This window comes from Bufo bufo, chromosome 6 (genome assembly GCF_905171765.1).
Source record: "Bufo bufo chromosome 6, aBufBuf1.1, whole genome shotgun sequence".
Classification (NCBI taxonomy): domain Eukaryota; kingdom Metazoa; phylum Chordata; class Amphibia; order Anura; family Bufonidae; genus Bufo; species Bufo bufo.
In genome coordinates, this window is record NC_053394.1 from 300,833,642 (window position 1) to 300,847,255 (window position 13,614).

The window sequence follows — 13,614 nt, forward strand, 5'->3', positions numbered from 1 at the left end:
GGATTAAACCGCTGTCATGCACATCTGACAGAGTCTTAATCTCTCAGGTTTGGGCACATTAAAAGCCAACATTGTCTATCATGACAGCAGACATTGGGTTGAGAGAGAGGGTTAACAAGGAGCAGGCATATTGATTTCAACATGCCTAGCCCTTTATTCTCACAGGCTGCAACCATACACATTTCATGTCAACTTCTTTAGCCAACTTGGATGTGTATGGGCAGCTTCTATGTCTACGGATGTCCTCAGTAATTAGATTGGCCTTATATTCATATTTCATCGTTGGTTTTATACAGTTGACATGCAACTAAATGGTCCATTTGACCTTTTCTTTCCATCCAACAGCAGATCGCCCCATGAACAGCTCTCTGTCTGCCTCACAGATTCACAACATTAGCTCCAAAGAGCCCTTGAACAGAGTACTAGGTAAGTTCAGCCATGCTGGATGTGCACTCTGATAACTGGACTTCTGTGCTGCAGCAGGAATGAGAGGCTGGACCGGTATGTGCATTTCTAGCCCTGCCATAACCTGGACAGTTCACATTGCCTTTATTTCATTCTTGCAGCAGAAGCATTGAATAACATAAAAATGTGTAATGAGCCAAGGATTGCGCAAAGGTGTTCAAACAATTCTTCAGATGAATTGAAATTTGTGTAGACCTAATATTTCCCACAGCTGAGTTTTTGCTTCAGTTGTGACTGCTAAATACAAACAGCACAAATCTCTCCCCTGCTTTCATAGTTTGCCCCATTGGATCAGCCTGGAATCCATATTACTTGGCTCACATAGGATTTTCTAGACTACATGTTACTGTAGCACAGGGATGCCCAACCTGCGGCCCTTCAGATGTTGCAAAACTACAACTTCCATCATGCCTGAACATCCTTCAGCTATCAGGGAATGCTGGGAGTTGTACTTTTGCAACAGCTGGAGGGCTGCCGGTTGGGCATCCCTGTTGTAGCATATGCATAGCTGTGAGTTTTCTGCCTTTGGGATTTAAACAAGTATTTACTGGCAGCAAGCCCGTAACTTTTTATTTAATTTTTTTCCCACTCACATAGCCGACTGAGGGCTTGTTTTTTGTGGGACAAGTTGTTCTAATTCCACCATTTAATATTGCATATGATGTAGTGTGGAACTGGAAAAAAAATTCCAAATGGGGTGAATTTGGGGAAAATAAAGCAATTCCTCAACAGTTTTATGGCTTTTGTTTTTACAGCGTTCCCCATGTGGAAAATCTGACCAATTACCAAAGTAAAAAACCTTGAAAAAAAAAATTTAAGTTTTTTCTTTTTGTCGCTATATTCTGACCCCTATAACTTTTTTTGTAGTTATGTGTACAGAGCTGTGTGAGGGCTCATTTTTTTGCTGGGCGATCTCTTTTCATTGATACCATTTTGAGGTGTGTCTGACTTTTTGATAATTTATATATATATATATATATATATATATATATATATATATATATATATTATATATATAATTTATGAATATTTTTTTTAAAAAAATTTATAGTTCCAATAGGGAACTATAACAAGCAATCATCAGACTGCTTCTCTCATAGACTATAATGCATTAGCATTGGAGCCTATGAGAAATACACTAAGGGGTAATTTATGACCAGATATATGCCATTTCTTAGTGTATATCGGTCGTAAAGGGCATTTGCGGCCGAATCTGCAACTTCTTCCACACCACATCGTCTCATTTATCATTTTCTACACCTGTTTAAGGCATATAAAATTATCTAAATCTTCACCAACAAGGGAACTGGCGTAGATTTAGGCTGGCAGTGGATTCGCCTAAGCTATGTAGAGGCTGACGCTTCTAACTTGGGTGCATCGAGTGCCAGCCCAGGAGTATTAAGACTGGCGTCTAAAATGCCGGTCTTAATAAATGGCCCATATGTTCCTATGGAGCCCCGCCACAGACGGGCTCTATAGGACTTGATGTGCTGCAGTTTCTCATTATTGAGGAATACAGAGGCTGCCACACATACTTCAGCTCCCCCAATCCTGGCTAGGGGGGGCCGTAACACATCCGGCAACGCACGCTTCTGAGTTGTTTTGCCTCTAGATGCCATGGTCACATTTTAGTCCCAGGTGTCTGCTGTTCTGCCATGACTTGTACGACTCTAGTCTTTTTGAAGGGGTTAAAGGTGACGTTCCATCTGGATATTTATGGTATATCCACAGATTATGCTATAAGTGTCTGATAAGCATGGGTCCCATCTTTGGTACACTCTGCTTTCTCAAGAAAGGGGCCTTATCATGCGCCTCCGTAAACGAAGAGAAATGGGTAGTCATCCACATATGTGGGTAAGAACATGTGCAGCCACCTCTCCATTCATGACCATGTGAGACAAGCCTCATTCTCAGTATAGGAGCTGGCACCTATTGGACATTTATGTCATTCTGTGGACGTCCATTTACTTAAACAGTTCTATTAGGAAAACCCTTTTGGTGTCGCATATAATTGATGTTCCGATGACCATGATGCTAGTACTTATCTGTGTTAGACAAGACCCTCCAAGAAGACTTCTATGCCTCCGGATTTCATGCTGGAACGAACTCTGTCTCCCACCAATACCTGTTTCTGTCTTTTAGATATGGTGTTAGTAACTATAGGATATGGTGCATAACTTTTTAACTTCTCATTTTGTATGTTTTTTGGTCAGCTAACCTCTTCTTATTGATCTCGTCAATTCTTGGAGCCCGGATGGCTGGTGCCCACACACAGTTTGTGCAGTGGTTCATGGAGGAATGTGTAGAGAGCCTGGAGCAGGGAGGAAAAGGGGGGATCCTTCAGTTCATGCCTTTTAGTATGGTAAGGATTGGGGTATACAATCTTTTGTCTGTAAAGGGATAAACAGTTGGAAATATTTGATTCTTTCTGGTATCCAATCTGCTCTGAGGGCAGCGTAGTGTATTTACAGTCCCTCTGATTTTAGTAGTCTGTCACTTTTGTCACAGCAGTCTACTTTTAGGATACTGACATGCTGAACCGCAGCACGCACCAGCACTGCGAGAGAGATGAGGCTCACTATTCCTACCCTCCCCCACCTCAGAACGATGAGTGACTGGTTTCTTTCCTGTTGTGCATAGGTCTAGGACAGGGATGGGCAAACTGCGGCTCTCCAGGTGTAAAACTACAACTCCCAGTATGCCCACTCTGCCTACAGCTATCGGCATACAGCAGGGCATGATGGGATTTGTAGTTTTACAGTTATAGCCTACAATACCCCAATGGCAATACCTAACTCCCCAACCTACTACAACTTATACAACAAAAGAGCGAGGATTATTCATGATAAAAAATCTCATTTTATTAATTCAAATAACATGATCAATTACAGGTAAGAGTCAAATGGACAAGACATGGAGACTAAGCCACAATAGGGCTCTACAATGTGGAGAATCACATTAGGGGACAGAGTGACCATAAACAGCAGGTGACATAACCATTCAGGCAGAGGCTATGAACACTGGAGTAGTTGCGGGTGCAAATGCTATTCCCTGAATAACAACTACCTTACTCTCTGTTATAGCATCACCAATTGGACACTGTAGGGTATAGGAGGACGGTGAAATACTGATCATAAAGATGGCATAATACAATAAATACAAGCCACTTGTCCAACCCTATTCCAGGTACCATGTTACCTACCCATGTTGCTGCTGTGAAATGGTAACACAAATCCCCAAACGCTTCAACCTCGACACGTGTTTCGCCACGTAGGCTTTGTCAGGAGGTACAGTTTTACAACAGCTGGAGAGCCGCAGTTTGCCCATCCCTGGTCTAGGAAATACATGTGTCACTGCGCACTGTGGGTTTGGCATGTCATTATCAGCAGGTCTGTCACTACTAAGGGTAGCATAGTGCAGGTGACAGGTTGCTTATAAAGAGGACCTGTCACCACGCCTGACATGTCTGTTTTCGTATATAATTTCATTCCACTTAAAGGGGTTATCCGAGCTTGGAAATGCGCCCCCCCCTCCCCCAATATGTCTGGGCTCCTCACACTGATTCTACTTACCTGGCTCCCCGCGCCACTCCTGGTCCCAGCACAGCCGCCGCCGCTGCTTCTCCCCATGTGCAGGTGAAAACACCCGGTATCGGAAGGGGGGCGGGCGGTGACGGGGACAAGCCTTCCTAGCGTCACCCGCTCGTCCCCCGTGACTGCCTGCCATTGGCTAAATAACCACACACACACACACACACGTGCAGGGAGCCAGGTAAGTAGAATCAATGTGAAGGGCCTGGGCATATTGGGGGGGGGGGGACATTTCCAGGCTCGGTTAACCCCTTTAAAATTACAATTTTGGAGATTCTTTTCTTATAGCTATTTGTTGTGCCATTTCTCTATTATTCCTTTAAGAAAGTCATGCGCAAATGTACAACTAGGTGTTACCAGTTGTGGAGGATGTACCCCTGCACAGTCTGACAGTGTACAGTCAGTGCTGCCAGGGTCACACAGTGCAGGGACACGCCCCCAGCTGGTGACATCCAGCTGTACCTTTATTCATAAACTTCTAGTAGGAATTATATCGGAACAGCACAACATAGCGTCATCAGAACAGACACTCCAGAATAGTTTTCTCTATCAAAAAGCTAAAGAGTTGTCAGGCTAAAATGGTTGTCCCTCCCTTTCCCCAACACTGTGCAGGGAGGCTCCAATGCTGCCCTAAAGGATCACAACTGGTGCTTCTCTTTTAATATTATTTTATCTTCTTTCTCCACAGGTTTCAGAACTGGTTAAAGTCTCCACACTTTCAAGCCCAAAAATTGTTCTAGCCATCACTGACCTGACTCTTCCTCTTGGGAGGAGAGTAGCCGCCAAAGCTCTGACTGCCCTCTAAGAGTCTACAGACATTCGCCTGCCTTTCCTTACAGCTGACACGTTTTCTGCTAGCTGGCTAACGTCTTCATGACGCATACAAGTGGCTTTACAATACACAGATTCTACAGATCACACTTTCATGTTGCAAGATCCCATGCTTATTGTTTGGTGAACGCTGGACTTTTGCGATCTATACATTTTACCTTGATTACAGACATCCCATTACCTTCTAAACATCGTCATGAGTAAATGTGGCTGTACACAATAGATGACTGTCATCTGAACCTGCCAATATCACTGGGACATAAAATGTGTTGTGGTGTGTCAACTCCACCAATGGATCAGGCGTTTTGAAGTTCAACATGCTCAAACCTTTGTTCCCAAAGGAGCTGCCATCAGTGATGTCTGGCAATGGCATATTCCCCTCTACTGATTGAGAATGCATGCCCAGCAAAGCATAGATGTTATTCATGAATAGGTGCGACCCAAAAGCGGGCTGAAGTGTATAGCCAGTTTAAGTAAATGTTCTTTCGCTTTACCAGTTGGTTTAACTGGCTTGTGTTTGCTGTTGTCAGTGGTGACATGTGGTACTGCAAGTAACAGTAAACTGCGTGTGTCCTTAAAGGGGTTATCCCACCATTAATGTAAACAAAATGAAAATCAGATATCATATAGTACATGACAATCTCTTTCTAACAAATCTGTCCCTCACATGGATCCTACGATCTCCCCATTCAACATTCCAGCTGCTCTGCGAGATTTATGTCAATCTGGCAGCTCATGGGTGTGTCCCTTCTGCTGCAGCTCTCTCCCAATCACAGCTCAGGAGGCAGTTGAAGGATGAGCATGTGCATCCACCACAGTGAGATGTACATCAAAGTAAAAGAGGGGGGGGGGGAGCAGGTGACACTATACAAATACATTGAATTGCACAATTCAGTGGCTATACAATTTTTTTTATTAGATGCAATTACAAAAGTATTTAGATCCAAGTGTTGGTTTGAAAACTGCCGAATATTGTTTGTGTGACAACCCCTTTAAAAGACAATGGCAGTTTTCTGATTATAATCAGAAAACTGAGCACACTGGTGCAGTCTGTGATATTTAACTACTACAATAAAAACACTCTATGGCGAGATTAAACCCATTTTGCACCATTCAAATTTTGCTCTTATTGAAACTGTAATTCTACTGAAACACATCAACAGACGTTTGTTGGGAATGTTGGGCTACTTTCATATCTGCAGCTGGCTGTTCCGGCAGAGAATGCTGGGAATCGGCCAGACAAAAAACACTGCATTTCATTTATAGATCAATAGATTGAGTAGGATGTTGTAGAGCAGGAGGAGTTGAGCCGACTGATATATAGTTTTATGGGAAAAGATTAAGTAAAACTTGTATTTCATTTATTCAAACTCCTGCTCATTCTGGGTTTTGACGTCAAGGAGGCGGTCCTATCACTGATTGACAGTCACTGATAGGACCGCCTCCTTGACTTCAAAACCCAAAAAGAGCAAGAATGTAAATAAATATATTGCAAGTTATACTGAATCTTCTCCTATAAAACTATATATCCATCTGCTCAGCTCCGCCTGTTCTATAACATGCTTTTGCCAGATTACACTGCATTTCCATGGTGACAGATTCCCTTTTAAAGCTTTCATTCCAGAAGGGATGGCAAAATGTAAAAATGTGTACTTCTGTTTTTCTATCCATGTAAATATATGAACAGCATAAATGAATATTTGGCACCTGTGACAGATATCAAGGGGAGGAATGATTCAGACCATTTGCATCATGTAAGGCAGGGATGGCCAACCTGAGGCTCTCCAGCTGTTGCAAAACTACAACTCCCAGCATGCCCATACTGCCTACAGTTATCAGCCTACAGCAAAGCATGGTGGGAGTTGTAGTTTTACAACAGCTGGAGAGCCACAGGTTGGCCAGCCCTGATGAAGGGCTTGTTTGAAAAGGACGTTTTTTCACGTTCTTGCGAAGTTGCTCCGCTGTGAGCAGGAAATTCTGAATCTCAGTTATTTAAAGGGAGTCTTTCACCTATAACTGACCGTTTTAGAACACTAACACCATTATCAGCATTATAGTCCCCATATGTGAATGCTACTTACTGTTTAGCTTTCAGTCACTTATTTTCTTGAAAAAACTCTTTTATTCAATATGCAAAGATCTAGATCGGGATGTTGGGGCCGGCGCATGCGCAATAAACGCGCGGATGCCGATGCCCATAATGGGTAATGCTGTGCGCAGGCGTGGTGATTCGGATGCACGGCGCAGGCGCAGGATTTCACACTGAAGGGAGAAGGTAATCAGAAGAACCTAGGGTGGGCCAGAGTGGTGAAAGGGGAGGGGTTTCAGATGAATAGCGACGAGGGGCCTGGGCACCGGTCGCTTGAACGCTGCCCCTGGGCACCTTCAGACCTAATTTGCATATTGAATAAAAGTGTTTTTTGAAGAAAATAAGTGACAGAAAGCTAAACAGTAAGTAGCATTCACATATGGGGACTATAATGCTGATAATGGTGTTAGTGTTCTATAACGGTTAGTATAGGTGAAAGACTCCCTTTAAGGGAATGTATGATGCTTCCAATTATACCATTGTTGTATTATGTTTTTTTTATATTCTTACATTAAAACATATTACATTTGTGTGATGTCATAGACTATGTATTTGTAAATCTCCGTATGCTAGACCAGGGATCAGCAACCTCTTTTTGTACAGAGTGCCGAAAAAAAATCAAAGCTGAAGCATTCAGTGTGCCAAGCCATACAGGAAAGTAGTATAACACAAATATGTGACATAAAGGTTTTTTACTAGCTACGTCCCAAAATTCTCAACACTGCCTGACTAGCACGGTTTAAAGAAGTTTTGGACTTTTCAGAAAAATTCCCTTCTGGCAAATATATGGATAGTAAAGATTGTTACTGCTTCTCAGAATCCTCCTAAGGGACTGATATATGGGGCATAACCCCCCACCACCAACAACCATACACTTACTGACAGTGGGGGAGAGCAGCCCTCTCTCATTTTACATGACTGATGACTGCCTTCCCCCACCACTGTCTGACATACATTAATGCCCCATATATTGGTTACCCCCAAAATAATAACAATCAGAGCTGCACCAATCACACTTAAATCCCACCACCACACTAACTAATCACATTCTGACTCACCTTCGCCACCGCACCTCCCAAAGTAGTCAAAGAGCTTATTTCCCCCCCCCCCCCTTCCCCCAGCAATCATTTGCAGGCTTACCACTCCTTTCCCCAATCCTCCAAAGTAGTCAGAAAGCTGGTTTCCCTTCATAACCAGCCTCCCCTATCCCCCCAGCAATCACATTCCGCCTCAATATCCTCCACCCACCCCTGAACTGGTCGTAGTGCTCGTTCCCCAAGCTCACCATCCGCCCCCAGCCTGGCCACATGCTCGTTTCCCCATCTCCCAAGCTAACTTCCCCTCCCCACCTCAAATCTGGTCACAGTGCTCGTTCCCCAAGCTCACCATCCTGCCCCCAGCCCCAATCTGGGCACGTGCTTGTTCTCCCATCACCCAAGCACACCTTTGTTCTCCCACCCCATCTCCTTAAGCTCACCTTGCTAACCCCCCCCCCCCCCCTCCAAATCTGGTCACAGTGCTTGTCTTCCCTTCCTCTCAAGCTCACAATCATCCTCCCAACCCCCAGTACATTTAAATACCTTTCTTCATTTGTGGCATTCCTGAGGAGGAGGAGATGCGCAGCAGCGAGGTACAGTAGCATGCAGCCAGTAGCGTAGCAGAGTACCACAATCTGCTTGCTCGTAGCCCAATGTTATGCAAATGCCTTCTGATGGTTTCTGTAGATGCTGTTTGCCTCCCTAGGCTTGGGATGTGATGTCCAATTTCCCTTGCAGTACAGAATGGATCACGATGCTCCATTCTTCTAATCGGATGATCCGTAATTGTAGAAGTTCGCCTCTATGCACCTCTTGCTTTCATTCCAGTACGTTATCATACTCCAAACACCCGCATGCAACAATGAACAGTGCTGACATCTCTGTCTATGTGTGTAGTGATCTGCCTGATTGATAAACCAAGGTCTCTCCGTTCAAGGATTCTGTCTCTCTGTTTGCAACAAGTGATAACTGTCAGGTCAATGAAGAAGAGACCTCACACTATTATCTCACATGACAATCCGATTTGCTTTCAGTCTGGCTTTTATGCCCCTCCCACATGCCACAGATTGGAGCTAGGTGCTTGAAAATTTTACCATTTTCATATCTTTGTGACACTTGATACTTCCTCAATTTGCATAACCTTTAGGGCTGGTCCTTCTGCAATTTTTAATCTTGAGGAATGTATAACCTAGCAGGGTAGGAGGAGCTATAAACTAGCTGGGCATTGTTAAGTGTGGTACTAGAGATGTGGCAGAGAAGGAGAAGTGCATCATGGGTTTGGTTGGATACAGAAACAGGAAGTGCTACATACAGGATGGAAACTAACAAAGAATTTGGTTACACAGTGAAAACTGGTCAGGAGAGTCCAAATTGAAAAAAAAACAAAAACATGGGGAAGATGTACATGAAGTAAGCAACTACATGAGCATGTCTGCTACCCATAATATTCCTGGAAAACTCAAAGGAAAAAATGGTAATGATCAAATAAAGGTGAAGGCTGAGTAATGCACAAGAGAGCTTACTTGAGTGGACCCGAGTATTAAGTTCTTTTGGTTTCTTTAAAAAAAAATTTTTTTACAAGACATAGCCTTCATTCTATTGGCATACTACAATAAAGCACAGTTTGAGGATTTTCCTAGGGCTACCTGGATGCGCCAAGAATAATATTTCTCATGATTGTAAATTATGAAGTTAATACAGTTCCTCATTGTATATACCTAGATGTTTGTTAAAGTCAGGCATGTACTAAACTCTAAATGGTAGTCTAGCAAGTAGAAACGTCCAAAAACCCAATAGCATTTGAAGGGTTCTGCAATAACAATTATTTAAATGAAGAGTGATATTGCATGAACAACCACCTCTACATTGATTTATGAAACTGGGGACAGGCTGGCTTCCTCATGGTATCCTTGAGATCCAAAGTGATTGCTACATTATAAAACCCCTATTAAAGTCAACAAGGGTAAAGGAGGTTTCCGAGCAGTGTCAGGGCAGTGCTGAACAGCGCATTGCAGGGGGCAGTTAGGCCGAATGCACACGGCCGTGTTCCGCGGCCGAGAGCGGTCCGTGGTATGCCGGGCTGGATACGAGTGTATTACTGTAGTGCAGCGGCGGCATGAAGCGCACGGCGTCATAGCAACCAATGAACCAGTGCGCTCCTGCTCTGAACAGGAATCCAGCCCGGGATACCACGGACCGCTCTTGGCCGCGGAACAAGGCCGTGTGCATTCGGCCTTAAAAAGGGATATAAAACTGTGTTCACACAGTGCAGCTTGTTTAGCCAAACTAGGATTAGATGTGAAAAAAAGAGAAATAGTCCATCCATGTAATAATTTAAGTAGGTTTTGGCCAGAAATAGTGTACTGAAATCTACACCATGTGAATGAGGCTGAGCAGCATACCTGCCATAACCCATGGACCAGAAGCCAGACATGTTTTCCTAAAATCATATAACCCCTCAACTGTGTTTGCGGCCATCACTGGTGAAATTTAGTGTGGTTGTTCTTTACATGGCATTGCCTAGGGGTGATTTAGGGGCATTTGTGTTTAATTTAGTCACCACGTTGGTTATCAAATTCCACCTAGCTTATTCATACATTAAAGAACAGGATGTGCAGGAGACTCTTGTCTTCATTTCACAGCTGGTTTCCAGGTAAGGTGAGATCTGTATGTTAGTGTAAACGTGAAGATATGAGTCATCTATTAGAAAGTATATGTACAGTAGTATTTACAGTATAGCCATTCATCTTTCAGTCATCTAAAACTATGGCAAAAGTAAAATGGAACATTTGCCCAGTAATTAACCATTTTAGCCACAGTTCCTCCATATTTCCCTTGCACTAGTTTTCATGAAACCCTCCTTTGGGTTTTATATATAAACTGTAGGGCAGGAAAAGGATGAGGGGAGCAGTTCCCCATAAAACCAGTGGAAGAGGTGTATAGTATAGTACCAATGAGTTTCCAAATCTTTGGCTATAACAAGTGAGGTGCCGTTAAGGCCTCTTTCACATGGGCGTCGCGTGTGAGGGCCGGACAAAATGCGGGTGCGTTGCGGGAAAATGCGCGAGTGCAAAGCGTTTTAATGCGTTTTGCACGCGCGTGAGAAACAACGGCATGTTTGGTACCCAGACCCGAACCCGGACTTCTTGGGTTAGGTGTTCTGTAGATTTTATTATTTTCCCTTATAACATGGTTATAATGGAAAATAATAGCATTCGTAATACAGAATGCTAAGTGAATTAGGGATGGAGGGGTTAAAAAATATAATTAAACTCACCTCATCCACTTGTTCGCGCAGTCCGGCTTGTCTTCTTACTTTTTCTTTGAGGACCTGGGAGGAAAAGGAGCTTTGGTGACATCACTGCGCTCGTCACATGGTCCATCACCTGCAGAGGTGGGAGGGAGGGTGACTTTCTCCCTGCAGCCCACACTCAGACAGCACAGTGCTGCTGTCTTAGACTGCGCTGTTCAAAAGGACACGCCCCAGATCCAGTTAGGCCATGCCCCCTCCCACTCCTCAGCCGACAGGAATTTAAAAAATTAAGTTAAAAATTAACTTCTAGGTCCCGCTAAGCCACGCCCTGATCTGGTTAGGCCATGCCCCTCCCACGTCTCAGCCGACAGGGATTGAGAAAATGAGGTTAAAAATCAACTTCTGTCAGCTGCAGGAGTGGGAGGGATGGTGACTTTCTTCCTGCAGCTTACACTCAGACAGCACAGTGCTGCTTTATGAGAGTGAGCTGTTGAAAAGGACATCCTTGTGTCCATCCAGGCCCTACGCCAGATGGAGGACGGAGTCTGAAAGTCGGACTGTCCGGCCTAAAAGTGGACCTATGGCCACCCTAGGGGCAGACTGCTGTGGAGGTCACAATTAAGGGGATGGTCCGCTATGGAGGTCAGTGTTAAGGGGCAGATTGCTGTAAAAGCCACTGTTAAGGGGGCGGGCCCCTTTGGAGGTCACTGTCAAGGGGGTGGTGTGCTGTGAAAGTCACTGTTAAAGGGGAAGGCTGCTGTAAAGGTCAAAGTTAAGGGGGTGGGCTGCTGTGGAGGTCCAATTTTAAGGGAAGGGGCACTGTGGGCGGGGGCTGTGGAGGTCACTGTTATAGTATTAGTGGATAGTGTTGATATCTTTTAACGACACACACAAGCATTAAATGAAATAGATTAAATATACCCGAGCGAAGCCGGGTCCTTTAGCTAGTCTAATATATAAAGCTGAATGTATGTATATATGTATGTCCGCTAAAGCAATCTGTACCGTCGTATTTACAATCACGAATTTTGGCACATAGGTACACCAGGTGTCCTGGAAGGTTTTAGATAGGGTCTCAGCTCTCTAGCACATACTGTTAGTGAGATATTCCCCCCAAAAAAAGCAAATATGGCACCATCACATGACCTGCATTAGCCAATAGAATCCTGCAGGTCTTTCTCCTCATATCCCAACTGCCATACACATGGTCACATGGCCCTTAGCCAATAGAAGCTCGCAGGCCCTTGGTCTTCACATACACACAGTTTTACATCATTTTTCTATAACAACCCAGCCATTTTTCTTCACTGCTGTAAGTCAGCTTTAAAGGGGGAGGGCGCTGTGGATGACACTGTTAAGGGAGTGGAGTTCTGTGGAGGTCACCGTTAAGGGGGCAGGCTGCTGTGGAGGTCACAGTTAAGGGGACGGTCCGCTATGGAGATCAATGTTAAGGGGCAGATTGCTGTAAAGGCCACTGTTAAGGGGGCGGGGTGTTGTGGAAAACACTGTTAAGGAGATGGGGTACTGTGGAGGTCACTTATAACAGTGACCTCCACAACGGACGACCCTTTAAGGGGGCAGAATGCTCTGGAGGTCACAGTTAAGGGGACGGTCCGCTATAGAGGTCAGTGTTAAGGGGTGCCGTGCTGTAGAGGTCACTGTTAAGGGGGCGTAGTTTTGTGGAGGTCACATTTTAAGGTAACGGAGATCTGTGGAGGTCACTGTTAAGGGGGCTGGTTATTGTGGAAATCACTGTTAATGAGACTGGGTACTGTGGAGGTCACCAAAAAATGGGCGGCCACTGTGGAGGTCACTGTTAAAGGGGAGGGCGCTGTGGATGTTACTGTTAAAGGGGCGGCACTGTGGAGGTCACTGTTAAGGGAGAAGGGGACTGTGGCAGTCACTATTAAAGGGGCAGCGGGGTACTGTGAGGTCACTGTTAAGGGAGCAGGGTACAGTGGAGGTCACTGTTAAGGGAGCGGTGTAATGTGGTAGTCGCTGTTTAAGGAGCAGTCGCTGTGGAGGTCTCTGTTAAGGGGGCCGGGAATGGTGGAGGTCATGGTTAACGGGACTGTAACCTATGTTCAGTGTTAAGGGGTGGGTTCTGTAGAGGTCACTGTTAGAGGGCGGGCCCCTGAGGAGGTCACTGTCAAGGGGGTGGGGTGCTGTGGAACTCACTGTTAAAGGGACAGGCTGCTGTGAAGGTCAAAGTTAAGGAGGTGGGCTGCTGTGGAGGTCCCATTTTAAGGAGGCGGAGCACTGTTGGGGTGTCAGTGTTAAGGGGTGGGGGGGCTGTGAAAGTCACTGTTAAGGGGGCATAATGTAGATGTCACTGTTATGGGCGATACT

At 44.7% G+C, this 13,614-nt stretch overlaps 1 protein-coding gene across 1 annotated transcript in view; it reads left to right on the forward strand.

Moving 5' to 3' along the window:
* MED24 (mediator complex subunit 24) overlaps nucleotides 1-5,984 on the forward strand; it is an 86,433-nt gene extending 80,449 nt beyond the window's left edge. The window contains exons 24-26 of the mRNA XM_040435932.1: nucleotides 346-426; nucleotides 2,679-2,827; nucleotides 4,744-5,984. Coding sequence (XP_040291866.1) covers nucleotides 346-426; nucleotides 2,679-2,827; nucleotides 4,744-4,860 — 347 coding nt within the window. The 3' untranslated portion in view covers nucleotides 4,861-5,984. The remainder of the gene's footprint in view (nucleotides 1-345; nucleotides 427-2,678; nucleotides 2,828-4,743) is intronic.
* Nucleotides 5,985-13,614: the final 7,630 nt, after the last annotated feature.